Source organism: Tiliqua scincoides, chromosome 5, assembly GCF_035046505.1.
Source record: "Tiliqua scincoides isolate rTilSci1 chromosome 5, rTilSci1.hap2, whole genome shotgun sequence".
In the NCBI taxonomy this organism is placed as follows: Eukaryota; Metazoa; Chordata; class Lepidosauria; order Squamata; family Scincidae; genus Tiliqua; species Tiliqua scincoides.
Genome location: NC_089825.1, coordinates 86,087,367 through 86,107,840, shown reverse-complemented (window position 1 = coordinate 86,107,840; position 20,474 = coordinate 86,087,367). Strand labels below are relative to the sequence as shown.

Sequence of the window (20,474 nt, the reverse complement as noted above, 5' to 3'; positions counted from 1 at the left end):
CTTTCCAGCTTCTTCCGCTTCCGCTACAGGCCCCACCTCGCCTGGCTTTTTTTTCTACTTCCTCTCTCCTCCTGATAGGCTATTCCACCCGCCAAGCGAAAATGCCTCAAGGCCCGCCTTCCCCTTCTGTAGTGACGTCACCCGGGAAAGCGAGAGGGAAACCCATACACTGTTTGACTTGCTCATTTGCATCCAAGAACCTTATTGGAGGCGGGTGGGGAGTGGGCGTGGTCTCGCGTTGGTGCTATGATGAGAATTCTTCTGGGGCTGCCAAATCAGAAAGCCAAGTTTTTTGGAGGGGGGGGGGCTTTAAGTGACAATTATTTTCATATAATAATAATAATAATAATAATAATAATAATAATAATAATAATAACTTTATTTCTACCCCGCCTTTCTCCCCGAAGGGACTCAAATTAATTTTGTATTATTCTTCCATTCAGTGGTTCCCAGTGGGTCGCGACCTGACTTTTGGTGGGTCGCATAAGGGTGATGGAAAGATCAGATAACCAATTGCCTCACAGCCCAATCCTAGGCATGTCTGCTCAGAAGTAAGTCCCTTTAGAGTCAATGGGGCTTACTCCCAGGAAAGCGTGGATAGGATTGGGCTGTCAAGCTATTCAAAATCAGATAGCTGCTAATTATCCTGCAAATAACTCAGCTCCTGCAGTTTGCAATATCGCTGCTGACTAACCTGCAAGGAGCTGAGCAAGCATGTGTAAATATTGGGAGATAACTGTCTGAGGGTCTTTTTTCAGGTTGTTACTTGTAAATAAATAAATAAATAAACAAAATATCATTTCTATCTAGATCTCCTTTTTTTTTAAAGTCTGGTAAACCTAGGTGGGTCCTGACAGAGTGTTGTTTTAAAAAGTGGGTCCTGGTGCTAACAAGTTTGGGAACCACAGTCAGGGTGATCAGATACAATGGAGGACATATACCTATACCTTTAATCACTGTATAGAAAAGGGAATTTGGGCAGGTGCACCTTTTTAAATTCTTCCATATTGAGCTGCATCTGCCAAAATTTCCTATGCTATACACTGGTTAAAGGCATAGGCACTCTGTTCTCCATTGTATCCAGTTCCCCTGGAACCACTGCATTAGATTGTTTTGTGTATGAAAGCAAATAAAAGCAAAGCTGTAAAAGTACCTCTGAGCATGTGAGGAGTTCTCCCCCCCCCAGGGGGGAAAGGGTTTTCTTTTTACTTATGTTATTTGTATTTATATAATTGGAGCACCTGTCAAGCATATGGTGGATTTTTGCTCCCTCTGATGAGAGCGGAAAATGAGGGTATACTGGGTGTGTGCCTGTGTTCAACCTCCAGAATTATTTTAATACCATTTATTTTTACAATTTTTACCATTTTTATTTAAAGATTTCACCATTCATTACATATGCAGAACAAACAGTTCCTCTTTCCCCATCCCGTTGCTTATTCTAAATCAAAATTATGCCTTTTAAATCAATTTCATAAGTTTTTCCTATCATAATTTTCATGTTACATAATTGTGAGCGCAACCCTAGGCACTCGTTGGGCTGGTACAAGTCTCTTGTGCTAGCCCTGGACTGTCATAAGAGTCGTTTATGTCTCCTTGTGAGTTGGCTGGGCTGGTGCAAAGATGTGCACTGACCCATGACACAGCCAGATAAATTTGCATCAATCTCCCTAGGTTTGAGGTTTGGGGATGGAGGAACAGGGATGTCCCAGGGAGGGGAGAGGGAGGGCTGGTGGAGGACCAGCCCAGTAAGGGGTGTGCATCCAGGATCCAGCACTTAGGCCAGATCCTAACCCCTGTACCCAGCCTGGTCGACCTTACACAGGCTGCTCAGATTTGCACCAGTGATTTCACTGGCACAAATATGAGTAGCCTCATAGGGCTGACTGGAACATTACTCAAGGCAAGAGGATGTAAGTTCCCTTACTCCAAGTTGTGCCCCGGCCCACACCTAACCTGTGCTGGATACAATGCAGAGGCCATTCAGCCTGCCTGTTCCAGCAGAGGTTAGGATTGGGCTGCCCAATATAATCATATGTGGACTAAGGGCCCAATCCTGTCCAACTTTCCAGCACCAATGCAGTTGCAATGCAGCCCCAAGGTAAGGGAACAGACATTCTCTTATCTTGAAAAAGTACGTAAGGTAGCAGGATGCAGCACATATCCCATCAGCACAGCTGCATCAATGCTGGGCAGATGGATAGGATTTGGCCCAAAGTAGTATCCAGTTAAAAGGTAAATGTCCCCCCCCCCCCCCCCCGTTAAGCCTAGTCATGTCTGACTCTAGGAGCAGCGCTCATCTCCATTTCTAAGCCAAAGAGCCAGCTTTGTTTGTAGACAGTTTCCATGGTCATGTGGCCGGTATGACTATATGTGTAAGCACACAGAATGCTGTTACCTTCTAACTGAGGTGGCACCTATTTATCTACTTGCATTTTAACATGCTTTTGAACTGCTAGGTTGGCAGGAAGTACCCAGTTAGCAGCCACCAGTTGAACTCATGAACAGTATATTGTCTTGCCATGCAGAATCTTCTGGTAGTGGTAGGCTTTTAGGGGGCATGACTGAGTTGAACCTGCTGTTTGTTCAGCCATTCCTTTTTGTCCAATTTGCACGTACCTTTTCAGTATTTTGTAATTGTGTAGCTAAAATACCATAGTCTCCCGAGACTGAAGGATGCCAATGATGAGCTAAAATAACATACATACTATGTAGTGTTTGTTAATGTGGCTCATCTTTAGTGAGACTGTGGGAGAGGCTGCTAAATTCAAATATGTGGGTGATTTTAAATGTACAAATAAAATACATTTGGACTACAGTGTTTCTCAAACTGTGGGTTGGGACCCACTAGGTGGGTCGCGAGCCAATTTCAGGTGGATCCCCATTCATTTCAGTATTTTATTTTTAATATATTAGACTTGATGCTACCATGGTATGTGACTGCATTTGTGTTACAGATCTGTACTGTTAACAAGCTACTACGTATATTCTTTTAACAATGATGGTAATGGGACTTACTGCTGGGTAAGTGTGGGTAGGATTGCAGCCTAGGATGGTTAAAATTTTTCCTGCTTGATGATGTCACTTCCAGTCATGACATCACTTCTTGTGGGTCCTGACAGATTCTCATTCTAAAAAGTTGGTCCCAGTGCTAAATGTGTGAGAGCCACTGAACTACAGTATTCCAATTGAAATCCAGCTGTTATGTAAACTTTGTTTATGTAAATCCAAGTTGAAGAACACTAAGAGAGGGGTGAGTTGGCATGTTCAAACGGGTGGTTCAAAAGGGGTCATGTGGTAGAAGGAGAGAAAGATGCTTTTGGACCATCTTTAATACTGCATAATGCACTGTTAGTGAAAGGAAGTTCTCAAAAGTATGCATGGGATCCCAAAGGGAGATTAATAATTTCTAGAGTCCTCTTGGGTGCTATTCCAGTACTGGTCAATAGAGGTCACTGAAAAGTAAGGAAAAGGAACCCTTTCCCCCACTACATTCTAATTCAGTGGTTCTTAACCTTTTGGGGGGTCATAGACCCCTTTGAGCTTTGATGAAAGCTGTGGACCCTCTCCCCAGAAAAATAACATGAACACATATACACCCAAGAAAAAAAATTGCACCTGGTTCAAGCACCTGAAGCTTATCCATGACCCCCTAGGGACACACGGACCCCAGGTTAAGAACCACTGTTCTAATCTAATTCATTATTTTAAAAGGGTGCAGGACTCAAGCTTACCTGCTGTGTCCTCTAGTTTACCATCTCTTTCTAATCTCAAAGGTGTAAAACCTGGTTTTGATTAATTAGGACTGTGTGTATGTGTATAAGTGTGTATAAGGACCTCTCACATGCCTAGAGGTACTTTGACTTTAAATACTTTGAATTTAAAATTTAGCACTTAATACAGATGGACAATATTGGACCTGTTTACATATATTTGGAACAATTTATTTTTAAAAAAAGATGTAACTACTGGTATATCTTAAGGTTACAGCCCAATCCTAAGCCATTTGCAGCAGCTGCGCCAACAGGGGAGGGGAGCTGCTTTCTAGGAGGGGCAGTCATGGCGGCTTCCCCAAGACCTCTCTATTGTCCTCTGAACTTGGGGCTGCACCCCTGTTACGTTGGCACTGCAGTGACACTGGAAAGTTGGTCAGGAATGGGCTGTTGGTTTGTCTCCTCTTCAAGTGAAGGAGAAAATTAAAAATGCTTGTTTACATCCAGTTTATTATTCCCTTTGGAAAAACCTCAATGAAGCAGGGTTAGGTCGGAGCTGCCCGCTGGTGTCATGGAACTGCGCAGCATCCATTCCCCGGGTAGGTGATGAAATGCCCCTTCAGGTCTGATTAGGAAGAAAGCAGGCCAGCGTTGCTAAGGTGGAGGAGCTGTGTTGGTGGTTGCTAGGAGATGTGGGTCCCATCATGACAACAGGACCAAATCCCAGGGAGTGTGTAATCAAGAGGCCTCACATCACTTCAGGGACATGAGAAACCATATCTGCAATGGGACATCCACATGATTTCCCCCTCCCCCCCCCGTCTCTATGCAACTCAATAGTGACCACCAAAGAAGTGGCAACAGTTGTCATAGTAACAAGCATGCTCAGCATTTGAAGGAGAGAGAAAAGAGGAATTAAGTGGAGCTGCTATGGAGTTCTTGGTAAATGCTGTTATTTCTTCTCACATCAGTGTGGCGCCCAGAATCTACATCTTGTGGTATCTGGATATCACACCACGTTGACCAGGTGACATCATATGAAAGACTATGCAGACATTTTCAGATAGTTCCAGATAGGTTGAGTCTCAGCTTCTCTTACAAATTAAATGCTGAAGAGGAGAACCTTGTGCATGCACATTTCCCTTGCTAGTAAACCATCATAGCTCACGTATTGGATGCAGAGACGCAGGGCTTTTGCGTCATCACATGAGACTCCTGGCAAGCTTTGGTGCTGGATATTTCACAAGGCTTCCTGATCAGAATTATTATGTATTCATAGAACCATATCATAGAACCATTCATAGAACCATATCATAGAACCATAGAACCATTCATAGGACCATATCATAGAACCATAGAACCATCATAGTGCCCCAAACTCAAGATGGACCTCAAATTTAGACCCTTGTTGTTATTGTCATTGTTATTATTATGCATTATAATAATGCACTTATTATGCATTTGATAAGTTTTGCAAAGAAGAGATGTGACTTGACAAAATACTTTTTAAAATTTTAAATTATGGTTAGAGACTGGGAGAGGCCCAGGCCTTTTGAAGGCATAAGAAGACAAGGAACTAGAGCAGTGTTTCCCAAACTGTGGATTGGGACCCACCGGTGGGTTGCAAGCTGATTTTTGGTGGGGTTGTGAAAAGTTTTTAAACAATAAAAAGCAAAACTTTGCAAGCATCCTTGCCTCGTTTGCAGAAGAAAATCGTTACCTGGTAGGAGGTAATCTTCATACCCCAAATTAAAATGTCACATTTTCCCAATTTTCTGAAGTAATTGGCATGCCATAGATCACATCACATGTGAACCCAGTTTCAGCCTTTTGTCTGACCTGGAAATCCCTAACTGCACATCTTGTTCTCCAGTTCAGCGTTCTGGAATGACTGTAAAGGTTTGGGGGAACACTCCTTGAACATTTCTGGGAGGAGTTCAGCAAAGGTCCACATACACACATACTATATGTAAAGTCTCTAGCAGCCTTGGGTACACCAGGCCCCAATTATTATTAATTGCTTATTAAAATTAACAAATAAAATATTATTTGGTTCTAGATCTCTTTTTTGTCTAGTGGATCACAATAGATTACCGTTTTTAAACGTGTGTCCCAGTGCTAAAATGTTTGTGAAGCATTGGACTAGAGCAGGGGTGCTCAATAGGTGGATCGCGATCTACCGGTAGACGCGAGGCAAAATGAGTAGATCGCAGAGCCCTGTCTCTCCAAACTGTTAATATGTCAGTTTCGTCTAGTGACTAGACAAAACTGACATATTTAGCTGACACTAAACTGACACTGAAACTGACACTTTAGCTGCTCTTCAGGCATGCAGCAACAAAACTGAGGAAACTGACTAGACTCCAGCAGGGGCTCCATACATTAAAGGGGGTGTCTGTCAGACACTTCCTTCCCCCCTGGTAGATCTCCGGGCCTTGCTGGGTTTCAAAGTAGCTCTCGAGCCAAAAAAGTGTGAGCACCCCTGGACTAGAGGATTTTCTTGGAATAGTAATGGGTTTGTTAAACAGGGAGGCAGACTGAAGTTAAATTTTAGGGAGAACTGGCTGACTGTAAACCTGCATTCCTCAGCAAAAGTCTTTGGAAATAATCTAATCTATCCGCTAGCCCCCCCCCCTTGATGCAGCAGTAGTGAACAATGCTGGGAGGGCGTAATGGGGGCAGAGAATGGGCAGATAGGGTCCCAGGAGGAGGGTGAGATTGACAGTGGGTCCTCACTTTGTTTATTGGGGTTGTGGCATGAAAAGGTTGAAGATCACTGTTTTCACCAATAGGTAATTGAGAAATAAACCTGTGTGCCAGCCCATTTGCACCTACAAGCTGACTCTAGCCTTCAGGGATTGACAACATTATGCTAACAAGCCTCAGATTGTCACCCACCCACATGGAATGGAAAGTAGGTGAGAGAAGATGCACATGATTTGCCCTACCTACATGGTACAGGCCTACCATCTACTTTTAAAAAAGAATTCAAGGAGCAGGGCTGAGGAAGATGTTCCTAAGACCCTAGAGAGCCACTGTGTGTTGGAAGCAATTATACTAGTCTAGACAGAACAATGATCTGACTCAATATAAGAAATTATTTATACTTTATTGCTTCTGATTCTAAACTGGTTTGTTTTTTTAAATTCCCACAAGGAGGTGGAAATCCCAAGTGCCTAATGGTGCGAACCTAACCTGCCTTGGAGCAGGCCGGCAGGCAGGGACTGAAAGCGGCTCTGCCTGGGGCAAGGGGAATCGCTTCTCCTTACCCCAGGGAAAACCACAGCAGCCCCAATGGGTCTACTCTGATCTGTGCCACCTCAAGAGGTAGCGCAAATCCAAGCAGCCTGGGACCGCCTGGGAACTGTGTTAGGATCTGGCATAACCTCCAAATCCTGGTCGCCCCTCCCGCTCCCTGTCTGCCTGCCCCTGGGAATGCCTGCTACCCACCCTCCCTCACCCCAAAATGTATCCCTCCTGACTCCTCCCCGCCCTCCCCATGCTTCCCCATACCCATGTGTCAGCCGAGCTCAGCCGATGCAACTCACCCTCTCACTGGAGCCTACTTGAGAGCAAGGAGGCTGGCGCATGCCTGTGTCCCCAGCCTACCTCCCTACTGAATGGCGCAAAAGTGCTTTACGACACTTTTGCAACTCTCCTGGGCCAGCGCAAGGGACTTGCGTCGGCCCAAGAGCTCATTAGGATTGCGCCCTAAAGCTCCTAAAAATTAGTTGCTACTGCCTAAGAATTTCAGCATTCACTCCATCTACTCCAAGACCTGTTGAATATTCTGACACTTGCTCCTTTGTTATATGAAACCTTTCCTCCTCTGCTCTGCCTCTTTTTAAAGTGTCTGACTGGAAAAAGCACAGAGAGGCTGACCAGACTCAACCTGACCTCAGCTGACATCTCTTTTTCTTTCCTTTTTCTTTTTCTTTCCTGCAATGCGAAGAGCTAAAGGGGGTGGGAGTTCAGAGGAAAGAGCACCGGCTAGCAAGATCAAACACACTTTCTCTTCCCTCTCTCTCTCTCCCTTCTGAAATAGGTGATGCACAGGATTAATTGGAGTGGCAGTAACAAAACAACTGCGCAGATGTGCCAGCCTTTCAAGTGTTCATAGCCACACATTGGGGAGGCAGGAGAGAAAAGGATGATGGTAAGAGGTCTAAGGACCTTCCTGGAACATCAGACTAATTCTGGTAAGCAAAATTCATTCTACACCCAGGCTTAGCTCTCAGGAAGATGGTAAACTTGTACCAGGACTATACCATTTCAACTTGCAGGAGAGAAGGCTCACCGCATAAGAAAATCACCGTTCGATCAGACCAAACTTTTGGTATCCTGTGTCCTACGGTGACCAGATTGCCCCTCAACTTTTGCCAGGAGTTCACTAAGAGCTAGTTGCCTTCAGTCATAAATTGCACCTACTACAGTACCTGTTAACTCACTAATCAGCTGCATTGAGTGCTCCTTTCTGGAGTGGAAAGGTGGGATATAAATTCTACTAATAAATAAATAATTAGGGAATTCAATTCAATTCAGAGTGCTGCTTTGGACATATAACACTTCATACGTCTCAAGGGGGGGACATATAACACTTCATACGTCCCTGGGGGCTGGGGGCAAGAAGGCCCTCAGTTTGGCTGTACTTGTCGTAAGAGGCGACTAAACAGCCACTGGGTAGATGGGACTCTGGGTTAGCCTGGGAAGGCAGATCATCTGAGAGAAGGAAAACTCTGATCCCAAACCTCCACTGCCTTGTAGCTATATCCAGTTATGGAAAAGGCTTCAGGAGACAACCTTGAGGCAAAATCCAGAGCTGGAGTCCCTGAGGCAGTTCGCTGCTGTATACAGTCACACTCTGGCAACTCCTGCGATGCCACTGGAACCAACCGTATTGGCTTCTGCCTTTCCATTGGACAATTTCAGCAACGTGGAGAGGGAGGATTTGCTGCATGGGTAACAGTCTGTCCTCCATATCTACATTACCCAGGCTTCGTGCACTGGAGAGGACACTCTGTTCCAGAACCATCATTCAGAGCGCGATACCAGTCTTCCGAGACTGAAGGATGCCAAATGTCTCAAGGGGCATCTTTTATATGATGGACCCGCTTGCTGATTCCCAAGCAACAGGAAAGAACCTGTAACCTTAAGCCTTTGCCACACCCTAGCAATGCTGGTGGGAGTACAATGCAGGGTCTTCTCAGCCATGGCCCCAGTTCTCTGAAACGGGCAAACTATAGTTGCCAGCTGAATAGGGAGGAAAAAAAACCCTGATTTGGTCTGCTCTTATGCCTTTAACAGTATTTGCAGAAATCAGCCTGTGAAAATGTTAACAGCACAGAAATAAGCACCAGTACCAGCTAATGAACTACTTTTCATAGCTACCAAGGTAGTCAAAGAGTTGGAAACACTACTTCATCTGCAGGCATTCAGGATCCATCTTGAGACCTTCCTGTTTTAAAAAGACCTTTGGTTTTGGTTTGGAAATACAGGTACAGCCTATTTATACATGGATTTTTTATACATGAATTTGACTCAAGACGAATGGCCACTGCAAATGAGAAGGAATGTGCTGATCCTTGGAGAAGGGTAAAAATGCACTCCTTTAAAATCACAGTTTAAAACACTGAACAGTCCTTTAACAATAGCCTTCTTAATGAGGGGAGGGGGCAGCTGGCTGACAATCCTTCTCTCTCCAGACGACCCCTCCAGCAAGTGAAAGAAAGGTGATCACTTTGCATTGGTGAAGAGAGGGGCTGAATGAAGCTGAGACTGACTGATGGATTGTCTTCTTAATGACTCTTAAGAGTCAAAAGGTCAGCAAGGTTGTTTTTAAATCACCCAAGCAAAGAAACTTTGTTTTTAAATTGATTTGCTATAGTGCATTTTTGAACCCACTCAAATAATTAGTCTCAACCTGTATCTTGTTAAATTTTAAGGGGTGTTGTTGGTATTTGGCTGCATTTGAAAGGCACTTCATAATACAGTACTTAATCTTTGTAGAGTGTTCAAACCACTTCCTATATATTATATTGTAGTCTTTACTGCACCTCTGCACATTTTAATATTTCTGTATTTCAAATGGGAGCAAGGGGCTGACGCTGAGTGGTTTCTGTAAGGTCAGCTAGTGAATTCATGATAGAAAGTAACAATTGAACTAGGGAAGTTCAATTCCTGAAAGGGTTTCTGTAAGGTCAGCTAGTGAATTCATGATAGAAAGTAACAATTGAACTCAGAGAAGTTCAATTCCCTCAGGGGAATTTCAGATTCTTAGCCTCTGTGCTACATCAGCATTCTTGATAAGGTCAAACTGGCCTTTAAGAAAAAAGACGCTTTTTAACATTTTGTGTATGAGTTCTGTTTTTTTTGTTTTTTTTAAAGAAGCCAACTATTGGTTGCATTGTTTTTTTTCTGATTGTGTGCTACCTCAGATATTTCTTGGAGAGAGAGGGGGTACATTCCTTAAATAAAATAAATAAAAATCAATAAATTATCTTGAACATTTCTGAGACTAACGACCCAATCCTAATGGGCTGCCCTGCTGGCGAAACCTGTGTATTGCTGGACCAGCTGCTGCAAAGCAGCAATAAAGCAGAGTGGCAGCAGGAAGACTGGAGCCTTTCCATGTGTGCTGGTGGATCAACGGAGACCCACCAGAGGAGGCAAGCCTATGCAGGGGGTGGACAGGTGGGCAGAATGGGGGAGGGGTGGGTGGTAATGGGCCGGGGAGGAGAGAAGATCAGGCCTGAGAGGGGGTTGGATTGAGAGCGCATGCCAAATCCTGACTCCCTTACTGGGCCTGATCCGCCTTCTCTGGTCAATGCAGACTTGCACCAGCAATTCAGCTGGCACAGGTTTGAGTTGACTCATAGTTGCTACTGGGGCTTACCCCGGGGCAAGGGAACAAGTGTTCCTTTTCCCCTGAGGAGACTTCCAGCAGCCAAAATCTTTCCCACAGGGTGCATTGAAAGTCACACCAGTGCTGCTCGTACATGACAATATGGAGAGTTAGATAGGTCCTAGGGCCCAATCATATTGGGGTATATGCTGTAGAAAAGAGAAAGAAATGCTTTCTGCACATGTGCAACAGCACTTTCTCCATTGAGTTGCCTTAATCAGTCTCTAAGAATAGGACCAAACTGGACGTACATCTGTTGCATGGGCAGGGCCTGAATGCTCGTTTTTTTCCCCAACAGTAAACAGCACACACGGGAGGAGGGTGACCCAGATTTGGATAGCAGCAGAGAAGAAGGAATTTGAACCTGTTGCTTTCACTGCAATCCCATTCCAGATTGGGAACCCCTCACAGTTTCTTTTTACCCCAAGAGATGTTTCTATTTCCACTTCTGGATTCTACCTTCCAGTCAAGACTCGGCTCCCACTCCTTTTGACTTTGAAAGTGAGAGCCATGTTTGCAGCCAGGACATGTTGAGCAGTCAGGATATGCTAGACCCCCCGAGAGGCTGAGAAAAGAGACTGCCTTGGTCTAATTAGTCAACCTGCTTTCTTGAGACTGGAAAAAATGAGGCCAGCGTGGCAGTTTTTAACCAAAGGTCTCTCCTTTGCTTGGACGTGGCCCTCAGCCCCCTTTGGGAGCTGCGGGGACACACAGAAAAACAAGTCTTGAACATTCAGGTGTTTCATGAATGAAGTTTGCTTATACTTCACCATCAAAGAGTCACATACCCAACCCCATACCTGTTTTCACTACAAACATTGAAAGAAAGAAAAGTTTGCTCTATGAACAGTTTGAAAAGCAACCACTGGCCAGAGGCAAATAGGTTCCTGCTCCTAAACCTGGAGGGGAATGAAGGACTAGGCCAAGCTGGAACAAATCTGAACTGCAACTGCTTGTAATTTGAATTTCCTTGCAGAGCCAAGTGACCATAGAATGGCAAGCTGAAGCAGCTGCCTCAGGCAGTGGATTCTGGGAACCCTCAAGGGTGGCAGGGGAGGGAAGAGACAGAGCTGACCCATGGGGCACAATCCAATAGGGAGTTCTCCTTCAAAAGTTCCATTGAAATGTGCAGCAAAATTTTGAAGGAGTTGGGCATGTTTCATTCGGAGACAAAATGGTTAAGACGTGACATGATTAAATATTTGAGGGGTGTCATGGGGAAATGGGAGCAGATTTGCTTTCAATTGCTCTGGAGGGTAGGATCTGGATAGAGGGATTTAAATTACAACAAGGGATACTTTGATTAACCCATTTCTGCCCAGCCCACAGGTGTACACATTTGATCCCTGTTGCGTATACGCAACATTGGGCAGAAATGGCTCAAATGTTAGGAAGAACTTCCTGATAGGAAGTCCTGTTCAGCAGTAGAACAGGCTGCCTCAGAAGGTGCTGGACACTCCATCCTTAAGCAGAGGCCGGTTAGTCATCTACCAGGGATGTTGTAATGGTGGATGGCCTGTACTTGCAGGGAGTTCTTGGACTCCATAATCTTGTAGATCCTTTCCAACTCTATGGTTCTGGAAGCTTCACCGTGCACCCAAGTAGTACACTTGCACTACTCTCATTTATTTCAGTGATGTTTGGTCAAGTAGACTCTATCTCATATTTGTAAGAAGGTGTCTTGGGTCAACCTGTGTTCTCCTAATTCACACACATGCACACATATGCCACACTCTCTTTGCAACATGCCCATTGGTGACACTGTTAAATTTAGAGATTTGAGGACAAACGGTATTAAAGGACTGAATCTGGCAAGAGAGTGATAACATTATTGCCTTCAAAAATGTATTTATGATTCAGTTGTTTTGTTCTGTTTTATAAAGATGTCCTTTAAAAACAACTTTGAAAATCAACATGTTCAAAATCTGAAATTTCAGATCCCAGATTTCAAAACTGTGCAGCATTTCATTTTGGCTCCCACAGGAATATCCTTTTATTCTTGTGGAGTAGAAAAAACAAACAGCTATAAGTTTTTTTGTTGTTGTTTTTTTTAAAGCTTGGTGCTGGGGGCCAAAAAAGTGTGGTGTTGGGTCCTCTCCACATATCTTTGTGGGCTCCAGCTTGCTCAAGCCTTGTGTGCTTCTCAGCTGAGTCCTGAGCACCAAATATCCAAAAGAGAACAGTTGCAGCAAGAGGGCTCCTTGGCATCAATGAAAGGTCTCCGAACTGGATCGGAAATGGAAGCGAGTTGATGGGCAGCCTGGTCCAGACCAAGTGGAGAAAGAGTTTCTCAAAGAGAAAGAGGTAACTGAACATGGCATGGAGGAACTGGAGTGAGAAGCAGTCATATTGGCCATCTGCCCACAGGGGCTCCCCCCTTGTCCTGTGTCCACTGGAGGTGAATCATAAGAGGGACATGCAGGACCACATGGCGTGGAAGCCCTCTGCTCCTGAGTTCCGGAATGTTCCATGCACTGGGTGGCAGAAGAAGGTGGGGAGCTGCTGAAGGCTGAAAAATCTGCACTGGAAGAGGTGGGGAGGTCCAGTGGTGGAACGGAACCTGAGGCCTGAGATGAAGCCTGGCAGGATGGTTGCCTGCTCACAGAAGGTAGGGAGGGTGAGGTCTGGGCACTGCGGTGGGGACAGGTCATGGCAGGACTGTAGGAAGTGGAGGCTTGAGGAGGGAGCTGGCTCTGAAGAAGGCTCATCAGGTGCTGAACCTCCTGGCTGAGGTGGGAGACTTCCTGGTTCAGGTTGTTGATCTGCAAAATCAGAAAATAAAGGTAGTAAGGTTTTGCATCTGTACAGGATTTTTAGCTGAATTTTCCCCTGGGGCAAAGACCTTCATTGCAAGATTGGGTAGGATCCAGATTTGGGGCCATAGAGAGTGGCAAAGGGTTTAAATCCCTTTTCCCCACTTTTGACTGCAGGGGTCACATTTTTGAATGCTTCCCCACATTAAAAAAAAACCCTCCCTGCATGGTAAGAAATAAAACAATAGTATCAGAGAGAAAGGTTCTGGTCCAGCCCACTTCCTGCTATACAGTACTTGTTTCTACTTTCAGGCTTGCAGGCGTTTCTACTTTTTTAAAATTTTGGTGAGCATTCCAAAATGTGTTTCCCCCCACCTGAAATCTCAAGTGGTACAGTCCAATCTACCTTTTTAGGACTTAACCACCACTTTCTGCTGCATGTGCAAACCAAGCTTTGTCAAAACTTTCCTCTCCCAGTCTCAGTTCTGCCCACTCCATTCTAGTCTTCTAATCAGTGACATGGAAACTGCATGGAAGCCAACCTGTCGTTAAGATCCAATTCATGCACTACCAGAGTCAGAGGCAATCACATAGTTCATCTAAACCCATGTACAGTAAAGAAGTTTTTCACAGGTGCTGTTGATCTTCCTCCTGTACCCCCCTTCCTCCTCCTGTGACCAAACTCAATGCACTGCCCTCTCCAATTCAGGCAATGCCCCTTCTTGAAAGCAAACAAATTAATATTATATATTAATAAGTGCCTCTGAGCATGTCCAAAGTGCATTTTCCTCACCACTGAGCAACTCCAGCCTGTGCTCACACACATAAAATTAAGGAGTAAGGCTTTCTTTGAAGGCAATTAGCAAGGCTTTCTATATTAACCTGAATTCTGTGGCACTTCTTTTTCCAAACATTAAGCTCTGTCCTTACCTCACTATACTTAATAGCACTGTATTTGGAAAACACAGCCTCCATCTTTTTTTTTGGGGGGGGGGGGATTTAAAGCTGATAGCTCATGATGATGTAAATTCATAGGCCAGTACTCTGCACTGGACCAAACCACAACTGGGAGACAGATGAGGAATCCAGGTTAGGATCATGGTTTGGGGAGAGGAAAACTTTTACCTTTTGCCCCAATCACAGTTCTAATCCAGATTGCCCTTGCCAGTTGGTTTCAACTATAGAAAAATCAGGTGTGTCATTCTCAGTGAGATGTTCAATGTAACATGTGGTTTCCATCATCAGCACAGGTGGAATATTTGATTCTTCTGCCTCATGCATTGTCCCTGTTTCCCCAACAGTGGTGTTCCCCTGTGGTCCCCTTTCTTCTGTTGATGTCAAAACACTGATGACCCTGGCTGTTAAGGTCTGACAAGATCATTGGCAGACTATCAGTCACACTTAAAGGTCTGGTGGTGAAGGCATTCTGGGCATGGACCTTTATTTCTGCTGTGCCCCATTTTAACATCTTGAAGGCAGGCAAGCAGCAGGTGAAATAAAGGGAGGAGCCACAGGAACTAGGCGGGGAAGTATAAGTGTCTCTATGTGGGGGGGAAGCTCTGCTTAAGCTGGGCTCCTACAAAGAATTAGAGAGAAGAACACAGAGGTGGCTGGGGGGGGGGGGAGGAGGAGAGAAGGCTGGCTTTGTTGCTATGAAATTGTCACCAACTCCATGCTAATTTTAAACCATGACACCCTGAGTCAGAAACGCCAACTCCAGGGATGCACTTAAAAATCAGCTGCCTTGTCCCTGCTTTCCTTCCCTGAGGGGCAGGAATGAATGCAACCAGATCCAAAAACAAAACCAGTCAGCCATTTGCAGCCAATGGGGTGGCATTTGGGGCCAATCATCTTCTATATCACTTTGGGGATGGGAGGAACTGCGGGGAGAAGATTTCAAATAGACGAAAGTTGAGTCAAAATACACATAGCCCCACCAGTGCTTAGTTTCCAGAGAAAAAAATGTCAAGGAGGCTCAACCCTGGCTGGAAATACCACTTTCTGATCTGGAAACCTTTTTTCCAAATCCCTGGTGAGAGTTTGTGGTAGTTACTCAATGGTAAGAGCACTTTGCACCTGGTTGGTTGGCAACCTACAGTCTCGAAAGACTATGGTATAAGCCTACAGCACCCAGTATTCCCAGGCGGTCTCCCAACCAAGTACTAACCAGGGCTGAGCCTGCTTAGCTTCCGAGATCAGATCAAGCATGTGCAGGGTAACAGTTGCTACCACTTTGCACCTGCTCAGCAGCATTTTTTGCTGATTCTTATGTCATGTTTCCCAGGGCTGAAACCTGGCATCAAAACAGATACCAGGGCTGAGCCTCACCGCAAATTAAGCCCAGGTTCCCACCTCTTGATTGAGCCTCCTGATGTTCTGCTTGATCTCATCAGTGTCTGTGGCTAACACAGGGTTGGTTTGTTCTGTCCCTGAAAGAAAATCCAAGAGCAGGGGGAAATTAAAGGATGAGGAACATAAGAACATAAGAACAGCCCCACTGGATCAGGCCATAGGCCCATCTAGTCCAGCTTCCTGTATCTCACAGCGGCCCACCAAATGCCCCAGGGAGCACACCAGATAACAAGAGACCTCATCCTGGTGCCCTCTCTTGCATCCGGCATTCTGACATAACCCATTTCTACATACTCTAAGCCTTCCAACTTAGTTCTTCTCAAACTTTTTAGCACAGGACCCACTTTTTAGAATTACAATATGTCTGGACCCACCAGAAGTGATGTCATTAGCCTGAATGTGATGTCATGGCCAGAAGTGACACAATCAATTCAGGCTTCAACTCTAAGCCTCAGTCAGTCAAAGGGCCCATTAAACAGCATGCTTGTGCTAATATGTTGCATAGCTCAAAATTCAAACATTCCAGCTTGGAAGTCAAAGCGGAACACAGACTTGGATCTTTCTCCAACCACGCAGCCCCCCCCTTTTCCGGTGTCCCATTTTCCCACCTATTCAGGGCAAAGCACATGTCTCTCTCCAACTGGGAGGCTGTCCTGCTCAGCAGCTCTGTACCTTGTAATTTCAGTTCTATATTTTCAGTGGCGGCTGAGCTAAGTGCTGCATGACCCACCTGAAATTGGTCACCGAGTGGGTCCTGACCCACAGTTTGAAAAACACTGTTCTAACTGATTCCCAGTGCCAGATCCTTATTTCATTTATTACATTGATATTTCACTTTTCTTCGATTCTGGAATTCAAGGGGGTGGGCATGGAATTCCCAGAGAGTCACAGATCCAGGCACAGACTGGAATTAGGCTTGTTTAGCTTCAGCAAGGTGGCTACATCATGTGCCCCCAGACTATGCACAGGGACTTATGAGCAAGGGCCTTTCCCAATGGAGAGGTACTCTCAAATCTGAATTGTGTATATACTCTGTGCTAAAGAAATAATCTTCAACAGATCAAAATGCTGCACCAAGGAACACAAAGGCCCCCTTCTCACTGAGGGGGCAAACCTGTGTGCTGCACCACTTTATTCCATGGGGGGGTGCTCACATATTGAAACACACTCCCTCCTTTAAAAATTCCTCTAATTTTAAACATTTTTTGTGTAAAAAAAATGCAAACAAACTAGAATTTAGGAACCAGGGTTCTATCCTTTTTCTCTGACATGCCAACTTTACATTTGCAAGGAATTTTTTGGTATGGTGAAGCATTCAGGGATGTGAGATCTATAAAAAATTTTTTTTTAAAATCAGGTGAGGCCTCACCTGTCACTGAAAGTTTTACAGCCAGACCCACATTTATCCCCACAGTGAGAATTAGGCCAATTCTGCAATTCCGATACAGTTTGCAAACCAGGCGGATTTGCATGTGCTTGCTTATTAATTATGATTCACTCTTCTTTTGCCAGTCATAGGGAAGGGTTAAGAGCAATTTGCACTGAACTGCAACCCCACTCACAACTGCTTAGTTCATAGTGGTGATGATGTGTTCCTATTGTTTTGCACCCTCCATTTCTCCCTGGTATGATAGGGCATTTCAGGGGCAGCTTTTTACTGAGTCAGTTCCCTTGTGTGGAGACTTAAGGCATTTTTGTGGTGCCTGTTTATTCAGAGAGAAGAGGGAACGGCAAGCACCCAAACAAATTTACAGCCCAATCCGATTCAATTTTCCAGTGCTGGTGCTGCTGTGCCTATGGGGTATGCACTGCTTCCTGTGTTGAGGATGCAGTCACAGAGGTCCCCTTAAGGTATGGGAACATTTGTTCCCTTACCCCGGGCTGTATTGTGGTTGCACTGGCGCTGGAAAGTTGGATAGGATTGGGCTGATAGTCTGCAAAGCAGCATCAGCCCCCTCCCCACAAAAAAACACAAGCTACACAACCTTGCCCATCCCAGTAGAAGCACTTTCTTGCCAGCCAGCTGAAAAACAACAAACTGCAATGTCCTCTACTGCTTATATTCAACTGCCAAACTCTTTCTCTCCAGCCCTCCACTGAGCATACAAGATGGGTCCTAGCTTGTAGCTAGCGGCCATCACTGCTCAATAAACTCATCTAGGTGAGTTTAACTAACTTGCTCATTAACTAGGTGTCAAAAGCCATTGGCCAAGCATCTTCAGCTTCAATCAGCTGGCCATGAGCAAATTATATGGAAGAGGAATATACCTTGACGCTACACAACTGCATGTTTTGTCCCGTCGCCATTATTTCATTATACCTTGCTGTCTCACCAAGATACAAGGATAAAGGCATGAGGATTTGTGCAACAAGCCGCTGAATCCAACAGAATACACTGTCTGGAATGTGCCATCTGCCGGTCCCACTGTTATGCCTCCTGGTTGGCCATTTGACATAGGATCACTCTGAGGCTTGGCGTAGCTCATCTGGATTGCGAGTGTCACATACAGTGAATTAGAGAGGCTGGCCCATAAGAAAATCCTTCTCCAAGTAAAGATCCAGTCTGTTACCTTCTGAGCTTGTGTCCCCCAAATTCTTCAGCTGAATTGTCATTGTTCTCTTTTAAGAAAGCCTCATACAGAGATATAAGGAGAAATGTGCCGGTAGTTCAATTTTAGTAAATTGCCTACCTTTCCAGTTATGTGGCCAACAGTACAAAGGCTTGGCCTATATTTTGTTTAATATTGTTAAAATGGTTTAATGGATTTAAGGTTGACGTTAGATTGCCTTTATTTAGGATGTTGCTGTGCTGTGCTCTGCTGACTTGTGGTGTTCTTTCTTATGAGGAACCCTTGCCTTTATTCTCCCCCCCCCCCCCAAAAAAAAAATGCCTGGGTACAGACCTGGTTAACCCCAACAATATGGGATTTTGCCTTCATGTGCCGACTGTCTATACCCGGTAGTAGCATCTAGAATAGCTTACCATAGGATCCTCCCAACTGCATGCCATGTTTTTGTGACCGATATGTTCAAGACCTGCTCAACTTCAGCAATGCGACAACATCTAAACTTCCCAGACCATTCTCTGTGCCCTTGGAAGGAAATGATTATTATACTCTGATGCTCACTCAACTCCTATTTTAGGGTTAGCTGAGGATGCTTGCTCAATAGATTGATGTCTAGTGTTGATGTTTCTTTAATGAGCCTAGCCAGTTAATGGCTAAGGGCCAAATTCTATCCAATTTCCCAACAATAGTGCAGCCATGTCAACAAGGCATGCGCTGCATCCTGCATTAGGGAGCAGTCCTGGATGCCTCCTCCAGGTAAGAGAATGTTTGTTCTCTTTCCTTGGGGCTGCATTGTGGCTCTACTGGCACAGAAAAGTTGGATTGGATTGGGCCCTACGAGGCTTCTAACCCCTAAGACAGGTGAAGGACTCCCCAGTTGCCATGGTTACCTGACATTGGAGCCTCTTGCACCGAGCTCTGCGGGAGCTGATCCACATTGAAACTAAAGGTTTGTGTTTCCGATGATCCGCCATCATCTTCAATTCCATCAACGACTCTAAGGAGGTGGAAGCCAGGTTAGTTTAAGCAAGGGGTTAAAAAGCAGGAGGACAGATCAAGCTTTTTATTGTTGTTATTCAAGAATAGAACCTCCACATTCAGAGGCAGTCTAACTGGGCTTAGACACAATGTCGGGGACAGACAAGAAAAGGTGGCACTCCCCACCATGTCTGGTCTGGAAGTTTCCCCAGAGAAACTGACTAGCTACTCTTACAGACACAGACAAGTATTAGAATATGGAATGTTGACTTTCTCCAATAAGATAATTCTTGCATGTATTACTAAAAAAATGCATCTGAGCATGTGCAAAATGTGTACATCTCACAAGCAATAAGAATCACCCATTCATCTCAAGTTATGAGAGCAGAGCCCTCGGGTCAGAGGGTATGACCATTCTGCAGGCATGCCCCAGCACCTCTCCTTATAGATCCCTGTACATTGTTCTGTCCCATGTAATGTTCATTTTAAAACATGAACCAGCTGCATATTCATGCAGCTTTGTATTTATTTCAACACCACAGAAATATCACTTGACTATGATAAAGAGCATGTGCATTTTTAAAATAGTTCACAAATAAAAAGACATTTTAAAAAATTTCAGTTGGCCATTAGAACTCATTCCAGTGTGGATATATCAAAGAACCAAAGTTTGGTTCATGAGGTAGAAGACCCAAATAGTACCCCCCTCTCTCCCACCAGTTGTAAGTAGAGATGGGTGATAATGAAATAACACATAACTCTGCTTTCTGCACTTCTCATTTTTGTAACAAAAATAAAATAAAAATAAAATTGAAATCTGCAAAAATATTAAACCATTTTACAGTATTTAAGAACATAAGAACATAAGAACAGCCCCACTGGATCAGGCCATAGGCCCATCTAGTCCAGCTTCCTGTATCTCACAGCGGCCCACCAAATGCCCCAGGGAGCACACCAGATAACAAGAGACCTCATCCTGGTGCTCTCCCTTGCATCTGGCATTCTGACATAGCCCATTTCTAAAATCAGGAGGTTGCGCATACACATCATGGCTTGTGTTGTTTTTAAATTAATTAATAAGGATGCATGGGTAACGACTGTGACTGCCTCTGCTGAGACTATACCACCTATATCACCTACCTAGTCCACTTTTAAAGTGATTCTAATTTATTAATGTAATAATGAAAATTTTGAATAAAAACACACAACT

General features: G+C 44.6%; 1 protein-coding gene across 1 annotated transcript in view; it reads right to left on the bottom strand.

The window, feature by feature from the left end:
* Positions 1-12,821: 12,821 nt before the first annotated feature.
* Positions 12,822-20,474, bottom strand: part of KCNH4 (potassium voltage-gated channel subfamily H member 4) — a 55,773-nt gene continuing 48,120 nt past the window's right edge. The window contains exons 14-16 of the mRNA XM_066627178.1: positions 19,177-19,283; positions 15,720-15,796; positions 12,822-13,376 (exon numbers count right to left, since the gene is read on the bottom strand). Coding sequence (XP_066483275.1) covers positions 12,822-13,376; positions 15,720-15,796; positions 19,177-19,283 — 739 coding nt within the window. The remainder of the gene's footprint in view (positions 13,377-15,719; positions 15,797-19,176; positions 19,284-20,474) is intronic.